General features: G+C 43.4%; 1 protein-coding gene across 1 annotated transcript in view; it reads right to left on the bottom strand.

Annotated features, from left to right (window-relative positions):
• The window catches only part of TULP4 (TUB like protein 4), a 631,050-nt gene that overhangs the window by 295,499 nt on the left and 314,129 nt on the right, over positions 1-21,422 (bottom strand). The window contains exon 4 of the mRNA XM_086927321.1: positions 1,037-1,217. Within this exon, the coding sequence (XP_086783447.1) occupies positions 1,037-1,217 (181 nt within the window). The remainder of the gene's footprint in view (positions 1-1,036; positions 1,218-21,422) is intronic.

Here is a 21,422-nt window from a genome sequence, read left to right as displayed (position 1 = left end):
CCTAATCGCTGCATCTGCATGAGGATAGCAGCGATTAGACAGGTCATTCAAGAGCCATCACCTGTGAAGTGCGCCCTGCCCCTGACGGCGCCTCACACTGAAAACAGCTCAGCTCATCCAGGACTAGGGAAAGGGAGCACAGAGTAAATGAAAGGGGTGCGAAATACGGAATCAAGTGAGAGGGGGCGGGGGGAGCAGATAGGTGTGATAGCAGCCAGACAAGAGGTGCAGGAAGAGTAGCACAATCAGAATGTAAAATTGGCTGGACTAGGGCTTTCAGTGTGCTAGGTCCCTCGAGTCTTTACCTGGTGGTAAATTAAAATATTGAAACAGGTCCTACCGGACCCTATATTCATGTCCTTTACTTTACCTACAAAAACAATGATCCTGTATCAGCACAATAATTGTATAACACAGTGGCCGGGTTGGACATTAGGGCAATCAGGCAGTGTGTAATGGTCCAATCTGCCAGGTTAGTATTTGACCTGTTTTTTGGGCTGTTTGTTTGCCTGCTTTATGGTCAGATGAACATGTTTTTAATGTTGATTTTCATGATATTAAAACAAACATTGCCTGCAGCAAAATCAAATTATGCAATCTCTCATACCTTACAAAAAACGTAAACAGCATGTTTTTACAAGTTAAAAACTGCCCTAATTTTGACACTTTTCTAGCTAACTAATTCACTAATGGGGGACACTTTTATTTTTGTGCTGGGCCTATTTCCTGACCCTATGAGGTAACTTCCTGTCAGGTTAAATCTTATGCAAATTATAGGGGCCTCGCATGTTCCTATTCTGCCCGGGGCCCCACAAATCCTAGGACCGGCCCTGGTAGTACAGCCAGTATTTGGGAAAGAACGCACCCTATGGAGCACAGCTTTATTGTTTTGCATTGATGAGGGCCATGCCTCCTTAAAAAATACACTTGCGGAGATGGGCCTGCTCTGTAAAACTGAGGCCTCTGAAAATGCCTCCTTCCCGCTGGTGGAGCTATACAAATGAAATAAAGGAAGGACACAGGCCTTCGCTCATACCTTGGGGTGGGGAGTAGTCATCAGAGTCCGTGTCACTTTCGCTGCTGTCTTCCACCAGGAAACTCGGATAATTCCAGGACATGCTCAGGATGCCGTCCGACTCGTGGAGGAGCACGTGCGCCAGCATCCGGCCGTGGCAGTCCATGACGATCACCTGGCCGTCCGCTGTGCCGAACAGCACCTGGGAGCAAACAACACAAGGCGGAAGTCACAAGATGCACGAGCCAATATCGATGCACGAGCCAATGTCGATACAAGGGCCGCTATCACACTAATAAGGACATCAAGGCAATCATAATCTCATGTGAAAATGGATGACCGTTATGTTATGGCTATTACTAGATCAACCGTATTTTAGCTCATTGTTAAGCAACCTGCATTACCAATTCGTTTCCATTACCACAGAAAAATACAAAGAGTAAGATGACGTTGAGTAGATTTACTGACTTTTCGAGATTCACAAAATACTAATGAAAACGCCTTTGTCAACGTATGCAAAACGCAGATTTCAGGTGCACTTGTACTGCATCATACAAACGCCGGTGGCTTTCCAGTAAGAGTACTAGTACATAAATGTACACCTAAATGTTATATTTTACTTTTTTACAAGTTTTGTCTCAAAGAAAAAGCCCTAAGGAGACTAGCGTCCCCGCCCCCCCCCCCCCCCCCCCCATGAGCAGACAAAATGATAGTAGTCGGAGCACATTGACAAACCAGTTGTACAGAAGTCCAGCAATATTTTGCTACGCCTCTTAATTAGCTAAAGTATTGGGTGTGAGGAGCCTGCGGTAATGTTAGTGCATCGAATTCCTTAAAGCAAGTAAAGCACGCTAAATACGCTCTTTCTGACATTTACATGCATGGCAGTAACAGCGCAGTGTTCACTCTCAAAGTGGTAATGAATGACTACGAGGGCAGTAAAATCGGTCATTTACTGCCCTCTAGTGGTACAGTCAAAAACTTACTGTGAAAAAGTGGAAATACACACTGCGGGATGTGAAATATATCCTAACGGCCCAAGTCAATCAATAGGACTTAGCAGTTTACATTATCCCCAGACGGCACTCCATGGGCCCTGCACTCTCAAAACTTCACTGGTTACCGGTGTAGTAAAGGCTCCCCTTTAAAGCAATGTGCTATTGCTATAGGGTCCTTAACAATAAGGGCTCTCGATATTTGCATCCTTTTGTTAAGCTCTACTCGCCTAGAATTGATTTAACATCAGCAGGAGCCTTACAAGCACGCATTCCCATTGAAACAAGCATTGGAAATGCAATAGGTCTCGCATTAGGAAAGTTTGAGCTATTGGTATTGTAAATGACACTTTTTTTATTTATGTGTTGGTTTTGAAAGTAGCAAAATTAATAGCTTTGTCAGTTACAATGTCAATAGTTTTGACTTTTGCAAATGTGACACCTATAGCATTTGTAATGCAATGTGTGTTGTATTTACGTGACTTAGATGTATTGATATTACAAATAACAATGGCTTTTAATTTTGTAAATAATTAATACTTAAATAAAAAAAATTGTAATTTATAATGGCAATAGCTTAAACGTTTGTAAATAACTTTTGTGAAGATTATGTTCAGTGTATTTTATTGTGACGAAAATCCAAGAACATTGCATTTGCACCTACACACACACAGCGCCACACACATATAGATGTGGTGGTGGTGGATCTGGGGGATATGGTGGTGGTGGATGTGGTGGTGGTGGTGATGTTGGATGTGGTGGTGATGGATGTGGGGGTGGATGTGGTGGTGGATGTGGTGGTGGATGTGGTGGAGGTGGTGGATGTGGTGGAGGTGGTGGATGTGGTGGTGATGTGGTGGATGTGGTGGTGGTGGATGTGGTGGTTGTGGATGTGGTGAAAGTGGTGGTGGATGTAGTGGTGGTGGGTGTGGTGGTCCTGTGGGTTCCATAAGGGTTTGTGACCAGATGATCTTATTTCAATAACATTTAAATTCGTGTCTGTATTTGTGTGTAAGACAGATCCAATTCTCCGGAATTTCGAACAAAGAGTACATTACACAACCAACGGTCGAAGCCATCCCGAAAAAAACCAAGCATCCTGCTGTGAGTTAGAGGCCATTGAGGACCGTGCTGCAGGGGTGGCCTGGACGTCGCGCTCCATGGAAGGCTGAGAAGGCAGGCCAAGCGCCCAACGAGGCATTGGTGCTGTAGCCTGCAGAGCGTTGAGAGGGGCCATAAATAGAAAGGGTACAGAGAGAGAGAGGGGGGGTAGGGAGAAGGTCTGAGGGGTGAGAGAGAGGCATGGGAGAAGGGAAGAGAGATGGCAGTGACGACGCGATGGAAAGGAGAGATGTCGCCATAGCACCCATCAGCCTGTGCCACCTATAGAGACCCACACACCCATATGTAAAACTGCGCCGCATTACTTAGGAACCTGCAGTAATAAACATGTATGCCTATAATGCTTGCACATATAGAGAGAGCGTTTCATACGAGACCTGGTGTTTGAAAGCACCATAATAATTTATCAATAAAATAAGCATTGTAAAATAACAGATGTTGCTTTTACCACTCACTTTACCAACCTCAGAAGGATGACAGGCTCGGTTACTGGCTTTGCGAATGCTCGCTTTCTTTTTCTCTCTCATTCATGCCATGTTCATGGAGTGAAGCTAGGTAAGTGTGATGTTTGAACAGTAATTCAGGTGTAGCCATTGCAAAAAAGTTCGCTGAAGTTTGGCAAAAAATATGCGGAAGAAAACAATCGAGTATTGGACATCATGTCCGTGATACATAGGATAGACTTCGAGGGAAAGAGAGAAGGTTTAGTGAATCGGGGAATCACGGCAACTCATGCTTAAGCGTTGGTCGGCTCATGGGGGGGGTGACAGGTGGGATAAAGGCTGCTAGGTAAAGGGAATTTATAGAAGAGGGAACATATTGTGTAAAAAACACAAAAAGGGAGACATTACACAAACAGAAGTAGGAATACAATTGTGGATCCGGGTAGAGTTGGCGCTAAGTAAAACTGCAATAAGTAAATAACGAAAATGGTGAGACAATGGGGTTAAAGGGTTAACGCCCTAATGACGCGCTTACATCAACATAAAGGCCAGACAGACGGACTTCTTTGGAAAATACGAAGAAAGGCGACTGCGGAAAAATCCGTCCTCGCACCGTCATATTGAAGACGCCACCAAACCCCTCTGAACCGGTGTCTCCCAGCGTGTTTAGGTAATTGACCAATCAGTTACCATAGCAGCCGCGATAAGACGCTTCTCAGGTGGCTAATCACGCTGCCCCATTTGGCGCGGGGCCGCAGGTGATAAGGCCGTGTTTGCTAGCTCTATGGAAGCCAATCTCAAGAACCCAGGGCGGAGCCTCAAAGGAGCTCGACATGCGTCAGCATATGGGATAGGCGTGATTGTATTGGACGAGTGTACTTTTTATCACTTAAATCTGGCCTGCAAACCAAGGATGTTAATTCACCATAACGCTAGTGGTGATGGAAGTGACATCATGGTTTAGATTTTTTTTGCTCCGTTTTATGCGCCTGAACTCGACCCCAAGGCATCGGAGCGCCTAACATAGCAACAGTAGTCAAGACAGAAGAAAATGCCAGATACCGCTGACGAGGGAGAGGAGGTAGAGCAAGGCAAAAAAATATGAAAAAGTCCAGAAATTGATAAGGGTGACGAGGAAGACTAAGGGAAAAACAGATAGAAATAATTCCAACTTAGTGTGATTCTGACAAGGAACATTTATCTCTGGAGAACAGCTGCCCTGCAATAGAACAGGTTTGTCTGAAATGTAAAATGAAGGGGCCGAGGTAAAACAAGACGGATTTAAGGCAGAGAAGGGGGGTGGGAGGGGGAGAAATGCGACACGGCGGGCAGGGGAGGGGGCGGAGCGGGAGAGGTGTGACACGGCAGGCAGGGGAGGAGAGTAGGAGGAGGAGGGGGGAGGAGAGTAGGAGGAGGAGGGGGGAGGAGAGTAGGGGAGGCACGGCCTAGCGGCCGACATGCGTCAGCATATGGGATAGGCGTGATTGTATTGGACGAGTGTACTTTTTATCACTTAAATCTGGCCTGCAAACCAAGGATGTTAATTCACCATAACGCTAGTGGTAATGGAAGTGACATCATGGTTTAGATTTTTTTTGCTCCGTTTTATGCGCCTGAACTCGACCCCAAGGCATCGGAGCGCCTAACATAGCAACAGTAGTCAAGACAGAAGAAAATGCCAGATACCGCTGACGAGGGAGAGGAGGTAGGGCAAGGCAAAAAAATATGAAAAAGTCCAGAAATTGATAAGGGTGACGAGGAAGACTAAGGGAAAAACAGATAGAAATAATTCCAACTTAGTGTGATTCTGACAAGGAACATTTGTCTCTGGAGAACAGCTGCCCTGCAATAGAACAGGTTTGTCTGAAATGTAAAATGAAGGGGCCGAGGTAAAACAAGACGGATTTAAGGCAGAGAAGGGGGGTGGGAGGGGGAGAAATGCGACACGGCGGGCAGGGGAGGGGGCGGAGCGGGGAGAGGTGCGACACGGCAGGCAGGGGAGGAGAGTAGGAGGAGGAGGGGGGAGGAGAGTAGAGGAGGCACGGCCTAGCGGCCGTGCAACTAAGAAGTGAGGGGGCGGAGCTGGGGGAGGCTGTGAGAGAGAGAGTGGGCAAGGCAGGCGGCTGGGGGCATGTGCACGCGCTTTTAAGCTCAATGCGCATTGAGCTTAAATTTCACGGGCACTGCAAGGAATCGCCACGATTCCTTGCAAGTTGGTTAAAGAATGTTTAAGCCCCCATAGTCTCGCAAGCTCGATGCGCATGCGCATCGACAGGCGAGACCTAAAAAGAGCCTGCTTTGAAGGATGCTTCTTTAGTTGTCTAGCAGTCAAGATGTGGAACTTCCTTCCCCCTTCACTAAGACAAGAAAAAAAAAAGAACTATTGTTCCACAAAAATCTGAAGACCTAGTTGTTTAGGTTGGCCTGATTAGAGCTGTCCTCTTAGCATACTGTTTGGTTCTGACTTTCGGGAGCGAGACCTAAGCGCTGGGACACTTCAGTACAAGCAGATAAGCACTCTAAATCATTTTATTATTTATTTTTCTGGTTTATAGGTCAAGAACAGGTTGACCTTTACGCCAACAAAACAGGAAAAGTTCACTCTGGCCTCATAAAACTATCTTTGATGCGCAAAATTCACGTGTCCTAAGGTCTAACCATCTGCAAGCACCAACATACCAAGACAGAAGTATCTGTGGAGGACACCTTTATCGTTGGAAGAAAATGGAGGTTTATGATTACTAAATTCAATGGCATTTCCAGAGAGGTAACCCCATACCCAAAATAAATGTGCACAGGTGATGAAGAGTAAAGGACTATTTGATTAATCAATTATACGGCAAAAAATAATTAAATACAAATTTAAAAATGTGTTCACAATGTGATCATACCGTAACAACAGACTACAGTTAAATCTTGTTGATCAATTTGTTTATAGTATAATTCAATATGACAAAACATTTGAGGAAACTCTGACATGGTCCTCTGGCAGCATTTGTATAATTTAAGGTGTACTCACAGGCATTGTTCTTCCATTGACTCCCTCCCCCACATCATGCAACCTTTTTTAGGTTGGGGGGAGAGAACTATCTTTAAAGTTGTCAAGGATTTTCTTGGGATCACTGAAGTCAAATCTCTTTCTTTTGGAGTCAACATATAGAGTTTCTTTTGCAAAAAGTTTAGCTTCACTCTCCCTCCTTTTGATTTTAAACCAGATCTAGTGGCATTCAACATCAGTGAGAAACAAAAATGCATAATAGAACACCGGCAAAAGACCTAGCTAAAACTGCTGATTCTGGTTTACCATTGTGTAAGCGATATAGGACCCATAAGGCCAATCATTCTTGCGTTAGCACAAAACTTACAGATAGAAGATGGCTTGGGATGAAAGAAAACTGCTAGCCTGACTCATTGTCCGATGGCAGCGAAAGACCACAGAAACCTTCCTATTTCCCACGTTATTGTAATCGTGGATAACCTGCATGATGCCCAGATATACATCTGCTTACTCTGCAAAGTTGTCATGATGTGTCTTATCCCAGACAATTTGGAATCTATTGGATATATATATATATATATGAAGAGTGAAAAATGCAAATGTATTACCTTTGTTGAGTGTGGGGAGGGGCCATTACTCACGAGAGGAGCCTTAATTGCTTGCAGTGACCATCGGAGGCTTTGTTTAAAAATAAGTTATGGTTTTAAAAGCACCAGCTGCAGTGTTTCTTTTTTTGTATTCATTCGCTATAAACCAGTTTATAACGATATATAGTTATAACAGACGTGAGTAACAAAGCATGTTTTACAATACCTGTATACATAAGTGCCTGATTAGAAAAAGAAAAAGAAAACAAAAAAGAGGGTGGAAAAACACAAAAATGAATAAGGGTGGTTTGAAGAATATAAGCCAATACTAATGCAGTCAATAGATTGTGATCAGTGAAGAGCATAGAGAAAGTAGCAAAGAGCAGAAAATCAAATCAAGAACAAAAAGCATTCCTCCTCCCAAACCTTTCTCCCAGTTCATCACTTCCTCCATAGGGAATCCATCAGTACACTGGTCTGTTTCACGGAATCAGTCTGTCTTTGTTAAAACTCTCCCTCCCGTTGAGTCACGGTCATGTGGATGGGGTATATGAAAAAACATTAAGACAACTATATCGAGTAAGCGCACAGAAGCCCTTTATCGTCAAGGGATGGGGGCTAGCGTTCATGTAATCCTATGTAAGGAACACCACATCTTCGAACTGGGTAAGTTTGGACTAAATTTCAAATATGCGCCTCTTATAAATGGATAAAACTGAAGAGTTTTGTTGTCCCTTCATGATGTGCCTGAGGATACAGACCTTTACCACCATTAAGGCCGTCGATATCCAGCTCTCCAAAGAATACTACTGTCATTCACCTCTAGACCATCATGTAAGACGGTAAGTTTGGCCGATGCAATAAAGAAAACGGTACTAGTATTTTGCAATGTATTCCGTAGATCTGATCAATAGTGGGACAAGACTAAAGTATATGGAGAAGGTCTCACCGAGGTTCCTGGCACCTCCAGCAGTTGTCGTGAGGCAGTAGGTGAGCCCTTTTAAACTTGTACGGGGACCAATACCAGTCATGTAAGATTTTAAAATAGGATAATTTTAATGGTGTCTCTTTTAGAGTCTTATCATGATTATGAAGCAAATTCGACCAGTCTTCATCAGTAAATTCAACACCTAAGCAGGTCTTCCAATTCCGCCTCGCGGATAATATTAGAAGACTACAGGGAGTCAATAATAATCTAGGATAAATTGAAGATGGCACCCCTGGAGTTGCCCCACTCAGGTAAGTACTTCCTAATAGGTGACTCTGATACCAAGGCCACTGCATAAGCAATGGCACAAATGGCAGTATTGACAATAGTGGACTTGCCTTTATGGAAAAGTCCCTACAAAGGGCTTCAAAGTTCTTCATCATATTGGTAGTGGTGTCGTAAACATCCTCTATCGCCATAATCCCTCTCTCGGCCAGTAGAAAGTGTCATGCCGATCTCGATACCTGATTTAGACCAGAGTGGCGCTCTTTGGTGAAGTTGACTATTATTACCCAGGCTCATATGCACATCTCTTAAGACTGTCCACTTTGCCACCATCGTTGGGGGCACATTATTAACGGGAGAGGTCGAGCACAGTATCGTATACTCAGGCCTAGTGTTATGTACATCACAGATATTTCTATTGTGACCACAGCAGAGAACAAAGTATCCCAACTGAGATGGTGTACAAAATAGTACACATACATATCCGGTAGATGAAGACCCCCTCCTCCCGTCCCCCCTCTTGTGTCTATATTAAGATTTGCAGATTCAAGCTTAGAGTTTCTGCTTGCCCAGAGAAATGCTTTAGCAATTTATGGTCCAAAGGAGCATCTTAGGAATTGCAAGTGGTAGCATACCAAAAGCATCATTGAATTTGGAAATTTTAACCATTTTTACCACTTAAGTTCTACCCCACAAGGAGAGCTTTAAGGAGGATGTTATGTTATGTTATGTTATTAAAAATTTATAAAGCGCACATACGCCCGGAGGCTTCTTGGCGCTGGAAAGATAAAAAACATAACAAAGGATGAGTCTGCAGGAAGCATTATTTCAAGTAAGCCTGTGTGAAGAGGTGAGTCTTAAATGCCTTTCTAAAGACAAGGAGGTCCTTACTCTGTCTGAGGGCTAGTGGCAGAGAATTCCATAGGGTAGCTGCTAAGAAATGGAAGCTGCTGCCACCTTGTCGTTTTTTCTTAAAGCGAGGTACTTCAAGTAGGTCTTTGTGGGCTGATCTCAGGTTGCGTGAGGCAACGTATCTTCCAATCAGCTGCCTGATGAATAGAGGTCCCTTGCCTTGCAGAGCCTTGAAGATGATGCACCCGGCTTTGAATTCGGCTCTTTGGGCCACGGGTAGCCAGTGCAGGGTCTCTAGGCCTGATTTGATCGATTCCCATTTGGGTACATTGCAGATCAGCCTGGCGGCCTGATTCTGCAAGTACTGCAGTCTTCTAAGTTGTCCTACGGGTAGGCCAAGGTATAGGCTGTTTGAGAAGTCGATGTGGGAGAGGACTAGGGCCATGACCACCTGAATTAAGGCGGAGGGAGTGAGGAAATGGGCGATTTTCCTAATTTTCCTCAATTGGAAAAATCCAGAGTAAACCACGGTTCCAATTTGGGATTTTAGCGAGAGGTCCTCATTGATGGTTATCCCCAGACTTTTTACAGTCAGAGATTTCTTAGGGGGAAGGCCCATATCAGCAGGCCAGAAGTTAGGGCTCCAACTGATTTCGCTCTTGCCGGGCAGGATCAACTCAGTTTTCCTGGGTTTAATTTAAGGTGATTTGAGGACATCCAACTCTGGATTAGAGTCATAGTGGCTTGGAAGTCCTCCACAGCATTTGGGGAATTAAGAACGAAAACTAGCTGCAAGTCATCTGCATAGTTGTATACAGTGACTTTGTGCTTTCTCAGGGCAAAAAGAAGGGGCCGCATGTACAAGTTAAACAATAGGGGAGATAACGAAGAGCCTTGGGGCACCCCACAGAAAGACTTGACTTTGGCAGCAGAAAAGGAGCCTAAGCGGACAGACTGAGTGCGTTCAAAAATGAACGATTTCAACCAGGCTAGGGCAGAGTCTCTGAGACCCGCCTGTTCGACACGGTTGACCAGGATGGAATAGTCAACTGTGTCGAATGCGGCGGACAAGTCAAGAAGTACTAGGGCTTGATGAAGGTTTTTGTCAGCGTTGGACCTCAGGTGTTCTGGACGGCCAATATTACTGCCTCAGTGGAGTGACCAGGCCGGAATCCTGCTTGGTTGGATTGGAGATAGTCCGATTCCTCCACTAAATTAGAGAGGCAGTTGGTGACATGCGCCTCCAACATTTTGGATAGGAAGGGCAGCAAGGATATGGGCCGGTAGTTCGTGAGGTCCAGCGGGTCAATACCAAGTTTCTTGGTGAGGGGAATCAGTAAGGCCTGCTTAAAGCTACTAGGCACTGTCCCTGAAGTGAGAGAGTCGTTGAGCAAGGGTCTCATGCTGTTGGGCATGGCTCGACCGATTTCTTTCATGATTTGGGGGGGGGCAGACATCCATAGGGGAGCCAGATTTGACTCTAGACAATAGTTCCAAGAAAGTTTTCAGGTCAATAAGGGGAAAAGAATGTAAAGTTGAGGGATTAAAATAGATGTCATCCACTGGGGCGCAAGCTGGAAGTGTGGAGATGTTCTGTTTAATCAATAAAATCTTATCGCGGAAAAAGTCATTCAGGGAATTGCATAGCGCTTGTGTGGGAACTACCGGAGGGGAAGTTCTATCGTCATTGCAAAGGTCGTTCACTATCCTGAAAATTTCTTTTGACTTATTGGTGGAGTTTAGGATTTTGGATGAGTAATAGGTAATTTTATGGTTTTGTAGAGTTTTTTGGTATGTCTTCCTAGCTAAGCAGTATGTGGCCCTAGCCAGAGGGCAGTACTTGGAGCGCCATGTTCTTTCCTTTTGCCTCACTTCCAGTTTAAGTTTCTTTAGGTCAGGTGTAAACCATTTATGTGCGTCCGGACTCCTAGAGCTGCAAAGACGCGTAGGAGGAGCATAGATGTTAATCGCTGCAGTAAGCCATTCATTGAACCGACCATCGGCCTCCTCCACATTAGTGCTGTCAAGGGGAAGGGAGTCACCTAAAAAGTTAAGAAAGGCTGGCATGTCCATAGAGGTCCATTTCCTAATGGTTTTGCTGGTTTGTAACTTGAAATGGGTAGTCTTGTCTAACTGGAAGGAGAAACTTATGCTGTGGTGATCAGACCAACAGCAAGGTTTTATGTCTATTGAGGATAGTGACAAGTTCAGAGACCAGATTTGGTCAAGGCTATGGCCCTTCTGGTGAGTCTCAGTGTGGATGTGTTGTGTCAGGTTGAGATCGCAGAGAAGTTCACTCATCTCTGCAGCTTGGGGATCCAATGATATGTTGTCGAACCAGAAGTTTAAATCCCCAACCAAAAGTAGTTTAGGATGATTTGTGACCAACGGTGCCAGTAGCTGAGCTAGAGTGGAAGGGAATGTGGCCATGGTTTGGGGAGGGCGATATAGTAGGACCAGTACAAGTGAGCCATTGGGAGTATCTATTTTGGCGACTATGTTTTCAGTGTTAGGTAGAGGCAGAGATGGGAGCTGTCTAAGTTGGAATTTTTTTTTGACAATTATAGCTGCTCCTCCCCCAATTTTTCCACCTGGGCGAAATGCTGATAGAATGTAGTAGTCTGCAGGTAGGGCAGCTAAAATGTCCGGTAATGAGTCCGGGGTGAAGGATCACCTGTAGAAGTCGCTGTCTATTTGTGCCTGCAACTACTGTAAATTGTCAGTCATCCTCCCCTCTAAGCCTCTTGTGACCTGGATGCCAAGGTATGCCCCATGGATTTCCATGCAAAGCCAAATTCAGTAAGGAACTTTCTAATCGGGCATTTCGTAATCGGCAACACTCCGCTCTTCGACCAGTTGGTCTTATATTCAGAGAAGGTAAAAAACTCTGAAATCAGGAACATTAGTTGAGGAATCTAGGCTTCAGGGCTGCCAAGTGTGAGGAGGATGTAATCAGAGTAGAGTAAGAGTTTAATGTGGCAGGCAGCTGTATTGATGCTCATATTGACAAATAGACGATGCCAGTGGTTCTAATGCTATGAGGAATAAAAGAAGGGAAAGCAGACACACCTGTCTCGTCCTTCTAGATATGGTAATGGACTGCAACATATGCCACCCACAGTCAACCTGTGCAGTAGGATCAGAGTAAACCAGAGAATCTTGTCAAGAAATCCTGTACCAACGCCTACCTTCCTCAATGTTCTAAAGAGGTATCCCCATTCTACCCAACAGAACGCTTTTCTACATCCAAGGAGAGCAATATCTTGTCCTCCGTGTCGTACGTCATTTTCCAGAGTGCCAAACAGTTCCTTCTTTCTCAGCAAGACTGTGCTTTTGGGCAACATAGGCATTAAAATATGTTGACCTGTTTCCTGTCTAGCTCACAGTGCTTCATCTGGGCCCCTAAACTGACAGGACTCCGGATGGTGTCTGCAACACCAGAACATGACCACTCTAATTTCCCCAAGGAAATTGTGGAAACAAATCTTACCCGTTCGTTTGTAACTCAGGCATGCCCAAAGAGGTACACAAGAAATACACAAGTGGCATTTCAATTATTTATTGACGCAACTGGAATCCTGTGTAAAATATATGTGCTGCAACGATTAATAGAATGAAGTAGACCAATATCACCAGCATGACAATAACAGTGAACATAATGAATAATTCAACCAATGTACAATTGCATTAGATTACATGAATACATGTAATAAGGCTCCTATCTAGCACTGCCTATCCTAATGGCTTAGGTGTGCTAAACTGCCAGATCCCATAGAGTGGTTTAACTTCCCATTTACCTGTGTGCATGTATCATTTGACAGTCAGGTCTAGTGTAGAGTAGGCAGCCGCCCTTCTCATGATAGGGATGGAATCCAGCTGGACTAGAATTCATGCATAAAGTGACCACAGTATTCCTGTCGAAATCCTCCTCTGCCTGAGCAAGGGTCCATGCGGTTTATATATTAAACTGAACCCACAAATTCAGTGCCTGCGCTCTTGTCTGGCCATATCTTGTTTGTTCTACCCACCCAGAGCGGTCGCTTAACTGACAATTATTCATAACATAGTTTGGGCAGAGTACCGGGGACATTTAACAGAGTGTTCTAGGAGACAATAATGAGCCTTCGAGAAAATGTACATGTCATGTGAGCAATTATTTTCTGAGTTTTCTGAGGTGCAAGCAAAATATGTTACAAAGGTCACTGTTTAAAACGATGTCAACTTTAAACGTGAATATGTAAAATGGAAATGTTTGTGCCCAGGGCCTGTGCAACTACATAACACCCACTCCTTTTCTGTAAGGTGACTAACCAATTAGGCTAAATATAAAAATGCATTCTTAAACCAACTCAATATATATTTTAAAGTTTAAGGGCCAAACATATATGCATCACTTTAATAATAAAAAGCCTACAGAAAGCCAAATTGCTAAAAAAGCCAATTAAATATGCAATTCATTGCTGCATTAAAAAGGAAAAAAAATGTAATTTAAAAAAGATGCAGAATTATAAAGTGCTGAAACTTCACGAGTTCAAAAGTTCTGAGTGTCAGTAGAAACACCACTGTTCCCATCATCCGCAGACAATGTTTCCATGGGTACCCCAAAGACAAGTTCCAAACAACAAACATGGTCATGTCGAACCCACAACGCAGTCGCTGAAGGTGTGGCAGCCAGTAATGTTCCTGATGACGAGGAGACCGATTCCGTATTCATGGATGGCTCATAATATCCATCCTGTAACAAAGGTTACCTCCCACGACATCTGTGCAGTTGGATTCTTAAGGGACTCCTCAGCAACTCTAGATCCGGAGATTGGACCAGTTGTTTAATCAGGCATAAATCCATAACACACTCAAAGGTGCACAATATGCAGCGGAACACGGGCTGTACACAATGTAACCACATAGGTCAAAAGGACAGAGACCAATTCTCGTTCCGTTCCTGCAGCAAGGGTGCGCAAAAATACTGTATAATTCTGTCAAGACACAGCAAAACATGTGTGATTGCCATCCTCATTTGGCTACGAGCTGGAAAATCCATTGCGGAACATCGAAAGTAGAACCAAAATGTCAACAATCAAACAGGACGAGTGCCAAACCCCTGGACACATTGGACACAACGGAGTGAAAAAAAGAGGGAATTACTTCAAAGATAGTCAGGAACGCACTGACAAACCCAGACCCAATCGCCTTATAAAGGTGTACTGATCGCATGAATTAGATGCACTAAATATGCAGTACATAGGTTGTCCAAAATGCTGTGGCAGGTTGGTGCGTAATAACCATTGTATCTCAGCAGAAGACCTTGCAACTTGGAGATCAAACGTCTCTCTTGCAGAGGCTAAAAAAACATTCTGAAACAATAAGGCTTTCAGTCAGCTTAAACTATCAAAGGTCACAGCAGAAATAGCATTTAGAGGCCAAATTATCACTCCCCTATCGGTGTAGGCTAGTGCAAATAAAACATTGCCACAACAGGTCACAATCCAGGAAACAGTAATCACGCAGAAAAATCCCAGTTTTATCCCACAGCAAGTTTTGTCGTTCAACATTAAATAACTTCCATTAGAAAGCAATATAAATGTCAGATGAATTATGGTAGTTGGAGAACCTTCGAGTTAACAGGCTAAGTTTGCCTTGGACCCATTACAAACCCCATGAAGTGTTAACTCCCTGCAAACTAACAAATGGCCGAAAGTTTTCTCGCAGTCGGTACCACTGAGAAATACCTCAGTTTCTCTATTTCTACACCTGCACTCAAAAGGTAGGACCCATTACTCATGCACAAATCTCTCCTCTAACACTTCATATCTTCCAGCCTGAACATGTTTCAAACCGCTCGTGAAGTAGATTGCTGGTATCCGTAGAGATATCAAGCCATGGATTATCCAATCTGCTGATGGTGTTTCTGCCAGAGCAAATGGTAACTTCTCTAAATGCTCTATGTATAAAACATTTTAGCTGAGGTTTTCTGCTCCTTGGTCGAATTATAGGGCAAAATGAATCAGCAATGTTCAAATGCCACTATGGCACGTGGACACTTTGCAGAGTTTCTAACGTCCAGCTCAATAACATAATTGATCTGAGCTGGCTCTGTCCATGTTGTAATAGGGACATGTAACTCTACATAATGTCAATAGCTGATGACACAATGTTACTCAGATGTAAATTGTATTTGAAAATGTAGTCATACCATTGTCTACAACTGCTATGGGGCCTAAATGGCTAGAGTGGTCGACCTCGAAGCTGGGGAACCGGGTTGGAGCCTTGTTAGGGGCACTCAACATCCTTTAATTCGGGGCAAATCACTCAATCTCCCTGCGCCTAACAAAATGATTGTGTCAGTATGTAACGCAGCTGGTACTCATGTAAAGCTCTCTGATACCTTTGGGTAGAGTTCGCGCTATATAAAACTAAAACAAAAAGAAAAATAAATAAACTGTGTTAACATCACTTATCAGTTCAGCAGCTTCCTGCTGGGAAACTTTGCAAAGCTCTTTGTATACCGCATACAAAAACGTTTATGACGTGGCTTTCTAGGACATAACAAAAAAATCCTACAAATCTATGTAATTGGAAAGGAGAGACAAGTGTGATTTCACTTCATCTAAGGTGGAGTGTCATAACCACTCAAGGCAGAGACCCAGACAAGATGCGTGCTCCACTGTTTTGTTCATAAGTATTATCTGTCCTGGTATTAGACACGCTCTAAACAAAGCCTCATTACCTTGAACTCGCCAGTCTTACGTTCCCTAAACAGATTTGAAATCAACATTGTCTTTCTAAAAGCGAAACCCTCGTATTAACAACTGGGTAATAAAAGTAACAGAAATTATCAATTTGGTACCCGTTAACATATTTTTCAATGCCTGGGAAGGAACGAGTTTATAATACTAAGATACTGGGTCTACGGGGTTGTTGCTAGAAAAACATGCACATTTCTTAGCGTACGTTTTTAACCCTTTGCTTGCTGTGCACACTTTCGCGCTGTGCTGGCGATTTAAATAGTGGGTGGGATTTGGACGGCCCCGGCCGTCCTCCGCACACACCCACCGTGATATCGGACGGCCCCGGCCGTCCGAAGCATGCAAGGGGTTAAACTGCCCACAGGTGGTGTAGGGCAATGTTCCCATTGAATATTATTAAATGCTGCACATGGAGTACTTTCTCTGTGTAAGAAGTGGTTCAAGAATGGTGAAAGCAAACAAAACATTTCATCATAATTAGATGTCCCACTATACATATATTAATTCTCAAATACAGAGTAACGTTCTAGCTCAGCAAGCACAGACTTTACGGTATTTAAGTCCAAAATATCAGTAGTAATGGTGCCAGGAGTAATAACATCTTGAAGTGTTAATTAAAAAACTTAAGGTACTTGTAATGTTTCGATCGGTCCAAACATTTCAAAAGGTACCTTATCCCAAATAATTCCATCAAGTACCGGACCCGCTTAAATGTTCACAAGGCACAGGTCTCTACGCGCTTTGTGTGATGACAAATGAGACTTCAATACCTCAACCACAGGTTCAACCGCAGAGCGTTCTGAAAGATAGTGTCCATTCATAAGCAAAAAAAACAAATTGAAAGAAAAAGCAATGCCAGTGAAATCTAAATGTAAATCCATGATGGAACAAAATATATTGTTTTGAGCTAAATTATATATGCAGGAGTTTCATGTGGTGGTGGATCTGAGAAATCTAAAGAAAAGTCGTTTTTTTGTGTAGTTAACACCCCCATTACTATAGTCCCCTCGGGTGAGTTGCTCTCTTCAAAATGATGGTTCTCCCCTGCCTATTGTATGTCCTCCAAAACCTCCAGATCCATCTCCCTTGCAAATGGTTTCGTGATCTAGATGGAGTGATCACCAATTTCCTTTTGGGGGGGGTTCAAGAGCGCATCTGGCTTTCACGACTTGCCAATGAGCCACCTAGGAGGGAGGAATGGGAATGATGAATCCTTTTTTATATTATCTCGCCACTGGCCTTTTAATAATTCATGATTGGTTTAACGGGGGTGGTCAGACCCAGCATATCAACTAGAACTGGGGCGCCTCAGAATCTCTCAGGCTCAAGCTATGCTCTACATACTCCCAGTCCCTCAGGCCCTGCCAATAGTCACCCGTACAGCTCTCCTGGCATGATGATCTGCATTGCAACACATCTACTGGGACACTAGACTCACATTGGAAATGCCTTTATGGCACGACAAATGGCTGCAAGAGTTTGGGACCTTGATGTGCTTTCAAGCATGGGACCTAATAGGCATCACCTGCCTGGGGGATGCATGGAAAGGAGAACACTTGTCCTCCTTTCAAGATTGACAGCAGGCATACTCCCTACATTCTACACAATTCTTCAGGTATCTCCAACTACAACATGCCCTGGCCATTCACATACCTAACCATGTGGCACTCCCTGAGTTCAGCCCACTGGAGGCCAATATTCTCATGGGAAACCTGCGGAAGGGAGGGATATCCCAAATATATCGATCCCTGATAAACTATACCCCATCCACATTAGAACCGGGCCTCTGGAAGACTAGGACTAGCGAGATGCTCTTATGGCTCCTAGAAAACTCACTATATTTACGAGGCTCTGCCTCATTCAGATATACTATCTTCACTGCGCATATCTTACACCGGCGCGGATGCACAAAGCAGGATTTCTACCAACCATGGAATGTCCACGCTGTGAAGGAGAACCAGCTGACTTCTTCCATATGGTCTGGTTCCCCACCGTCCTATCCAAATACTTGGCATCAATCGTATCTGAATTGAGTGGCATACTGGGGTGGGAGGTCCCTCTTAAACCCCCTGCTCTTCTCCTGGGGGTGATGGAGGGGATGGATGACTCCAGAGCCGGCAAGTTGTTCCTAGGAACAGCCATATGATTGCTAAAAGAGACATTGCAGTGGCCTGGAAAGACTCAATACCTCCCTCTATTTCAAAATGGCACAGGGGAGTGGACTGGTGTGTTGTCCAGGAAAAAGCGGTATATGAGGCAAGAGGGTGTCTGAACAAACAACGAATATGAGGCAAATGGACAGGTCCACTGGACTGATTACTCATGGCCAAACGGGCTTGCCTTTTTATACCAACCAGATGGGGGGATAATACTTGTAACCTTAATGATATTTTTTACATGTTACAGTGAAACAATTGTTACCTTGTTTGCTATGTTATACCAAATGCAAAATTGGTTATAAAAAAAAAGATTGGACACCGTAGTATGAATCATGCACTAGAACTTCTGGGAACTCGGGATCCGTATTTGTTAGTGCCAAAATTAGAGCTTTCAGTTCAGCCAGCTGTGCAGTGCAATCACCTATTTAGTGTGTATATGTTTTAGAGGCTGGAATTTTCCAACCTTTTTACCCTTTACCGATACTCAAGCGACAGAGTATTGATGGTTTGTTCCGACTGCAGGCTGGGCAGAACCGTCAGTGTAAACTATAAAGTCATATTGATCTTAAGGCATTATGTGACTGGGCAGAGGATATTCTAGTTCATATTGTAGGTATGCTTGTGCCTGTAGTGTACAGTCAATGTAGTCTACATCAGTGAATTGACCCATTGTATCATCTCAGATGTAAGGCTTTCCAGTTAGGAATGCTAGCCTTTGTGACAACCTCAAAGGCTGGGATGGAAGTCACGACAATTATGCATTTTCCCTGAGCCAACTATCTGTATCACTGTCAGAATTTTTTCTGCAGGAGGCAAACTCATTTCAGCATTGAAGTATAGATGCAATGTATATGCTATTGGTACATTGTCATCCTCGTTGAAAGTGACATGTGTGTCATGTCGTCCCTGCAAGTATGCAGATTACCAAGTTTGCTGTGATTACATGTGTGTGTAATTGTTTTGCAGCTACCATGTCAGTTTGTACTGCGCATAAAATCTTAGTGTGTTCTGGTGTTCAAAGTGTGCTTGAGAAATCTGAGCGGATCATTTCATAAAACGGTTTTACCCGTTGTGCATGATCTGGTATGTATGTTCTACCAAAATTTGTAAACCCTTAAAGTGATTGTAGCCTTTTTATTCAGGTTGGTGGTTGTAAAAGCACACACTTCTCTGAGGAGTTAAGCTTTTGTCTTTATTTGACAACTCATATCCCAAGAACAGGACACTGAGATAGGCAATTTTGGATTTCTTTCAATTGAATTTGTAAGCAGCTATTACAAATCCCAGAATTATGTGATCTACTCTGACCAGATGGGCGTCTAAGTCATCGTTTATAAGGTATATGTCATCGACATAGGACAATGCTTCATTGTTCAATCTTTGTAACAGTTTGTTATAGTACTGTACAAGGGCTGAGAACAAACTTGGGCAGTTTTTATATCCCTGTGCCAAACAGCAGAATTGTTTTTGTGACCCTAAGGCGATAAATGCTGTTAATTAACCTGCTGTCAGTTGCTAGGTTTTGGCAGAAAAAGCCATTTGATATGTCTAATCTGGTTTTATATTTTTTGCACACTGTTATTCATTAGTGCTGCACTGTGCACATTTTGTGCTTCAAATATGTGTGTGTGAATGTTTAACTGTCTGTAGTCTAAACAATCTGTATGAGTGATCTGGTTTCGCTACGGGAAACCAAGAGATTGTTCACGGGTGAGTTACAAAGCTGGATAACACCTTGATATTCAAGTTGTGTTCATATTTCTCTAACTGCTTTTTTAGCCTCATCTTTAATGGGGTTTTGAGGCTGCACTTGCAGGCTGGACCTCATGGGTATTATGTGAGAAGGCGAATGCTCACCCCAGCGTATATGATTGCGATATAATGCTGGGTCTTGTGTTACAGCCCACTCCTTGGCATACACATGTTTAACTGATTCAGGAGCAAAGCAGGAAAAAGCTGAATGTATCGCAGTTTCCCCTCGTGGAACTTCTCTTACAAACTCAGGTGGCAAATCTTTTTAAGCCAAGAGAATGTCATCGCCAAATGGCAGGTTCTCCCAAGAGAGAACCTTATTGGTGCATTTTCTATCACCTTCAATTTGGAGTTGCAAATCATCTAATCTGCTTGGAGAGCTGAGTCTCTTATCTGGTGTTTCCACCTGAACAAACTCATCAGTTGCTCTCGCCACCAGAAACTCTTGAAGATTGTGGTGAACTATCGACACCTCTGCCACTCTGCTTGTCTACTAGAGTCAGAGCCCACTCCACGTTCAAAAGCATAGTCCTCAGTATTCGTGGCATGACTAACCAACATATTTGCCCCTTTCTTCTTCTTAAACTAAGGCTTTCTTCTTCTTAAACTAAGGATTTTGTTGTGGATGTTTTTCCTTTTTTATAATGAAGTCTGGAGAGCATTTTGACTCCTCCTTTGGTTTCAAATATTCCTCCGGCCTCTGCTCTGATCATCCTTCTTTCTCCGACTGTTTTTCGAATGACTCCAGAAAGTAACAAGAAGGGGGTGTATCAGTACACTGATACCTAACAGGCTACGTTTTTCATGGTTGCACAAATGAAAGTGCTTTTCAGAGGACTCCTGTGGCGGAAATCTACCCTGTGGTTTAAACTTTTCTTTATTATTTTTTGTATTATCCACTTAAATTTTTTTTTACAAGACTTAGGTGCCTGTTTGGAGTTATCTTTTTCAGAATTGCACTTAATTTGTGGTTTATTAGGTTTGGCTCCTAAACTATCTCACTGATAGATGTATAGGTTTCTGCAATAATGTTTTGGTAGTTCTCGCTCCTGATCAACTCCTGATCAACTAATGCAACTTGTGTGAGACGCTGGCACACTGCCAGTGCTGCTGCTTCCCCTTTAATGCTTAAAATTGTTGAGGAGACCGTGGCAAAGTTATCCAGCAGTTTCATCCCCAAGTCTAGGGTCTGGGCTGTCCATTCGGAATAGATAGTGTACCATGTGCACCCATGTGGAACAATTTTGTACTGGAGGGACCATTCCTAAAGTTAGGCATATTGTGAGAAGTTTAAGTTTTTCTTGAGGCCCCGTGTAGGGAAATACTGTTTCAAGTTGATCTGTTTCTTGTGCAATACAAAACAGGATTTCATCCTATCCAGTGGGAATCTTTTCCATTATTGAATTACAAGTTACCAAACCAACTGTCTGTATCGCTTGTGCAACTTGAATATTCCTCACCGGGTTTAGTGCCATGGTTTGCATGCCATGCTGTGTCATACTTTTGTATAATGTAACTAGATATGTGTACAGTACACGCA

The sequence above is a fragment of the Lissotriton vulgaris genome, chromosome 6, assembly GCF_964263255.1.
Source record: "Lissotriton vulgaris chromosome 6, aLisVul1.2, whole genome shotgun sequence".
Taxonomy (NCBI): domain Eukaryota; kingdom Metazoa; phylum Chordata; class Amphibia; order Caudata; family Salamandridae; genus Lissotriton; species Lissotriton vulgaris.
Note: the sequence above shows the minus strand (reverse complement) of the source record. Positions and strands in the feature narration are given on the sequence as shown.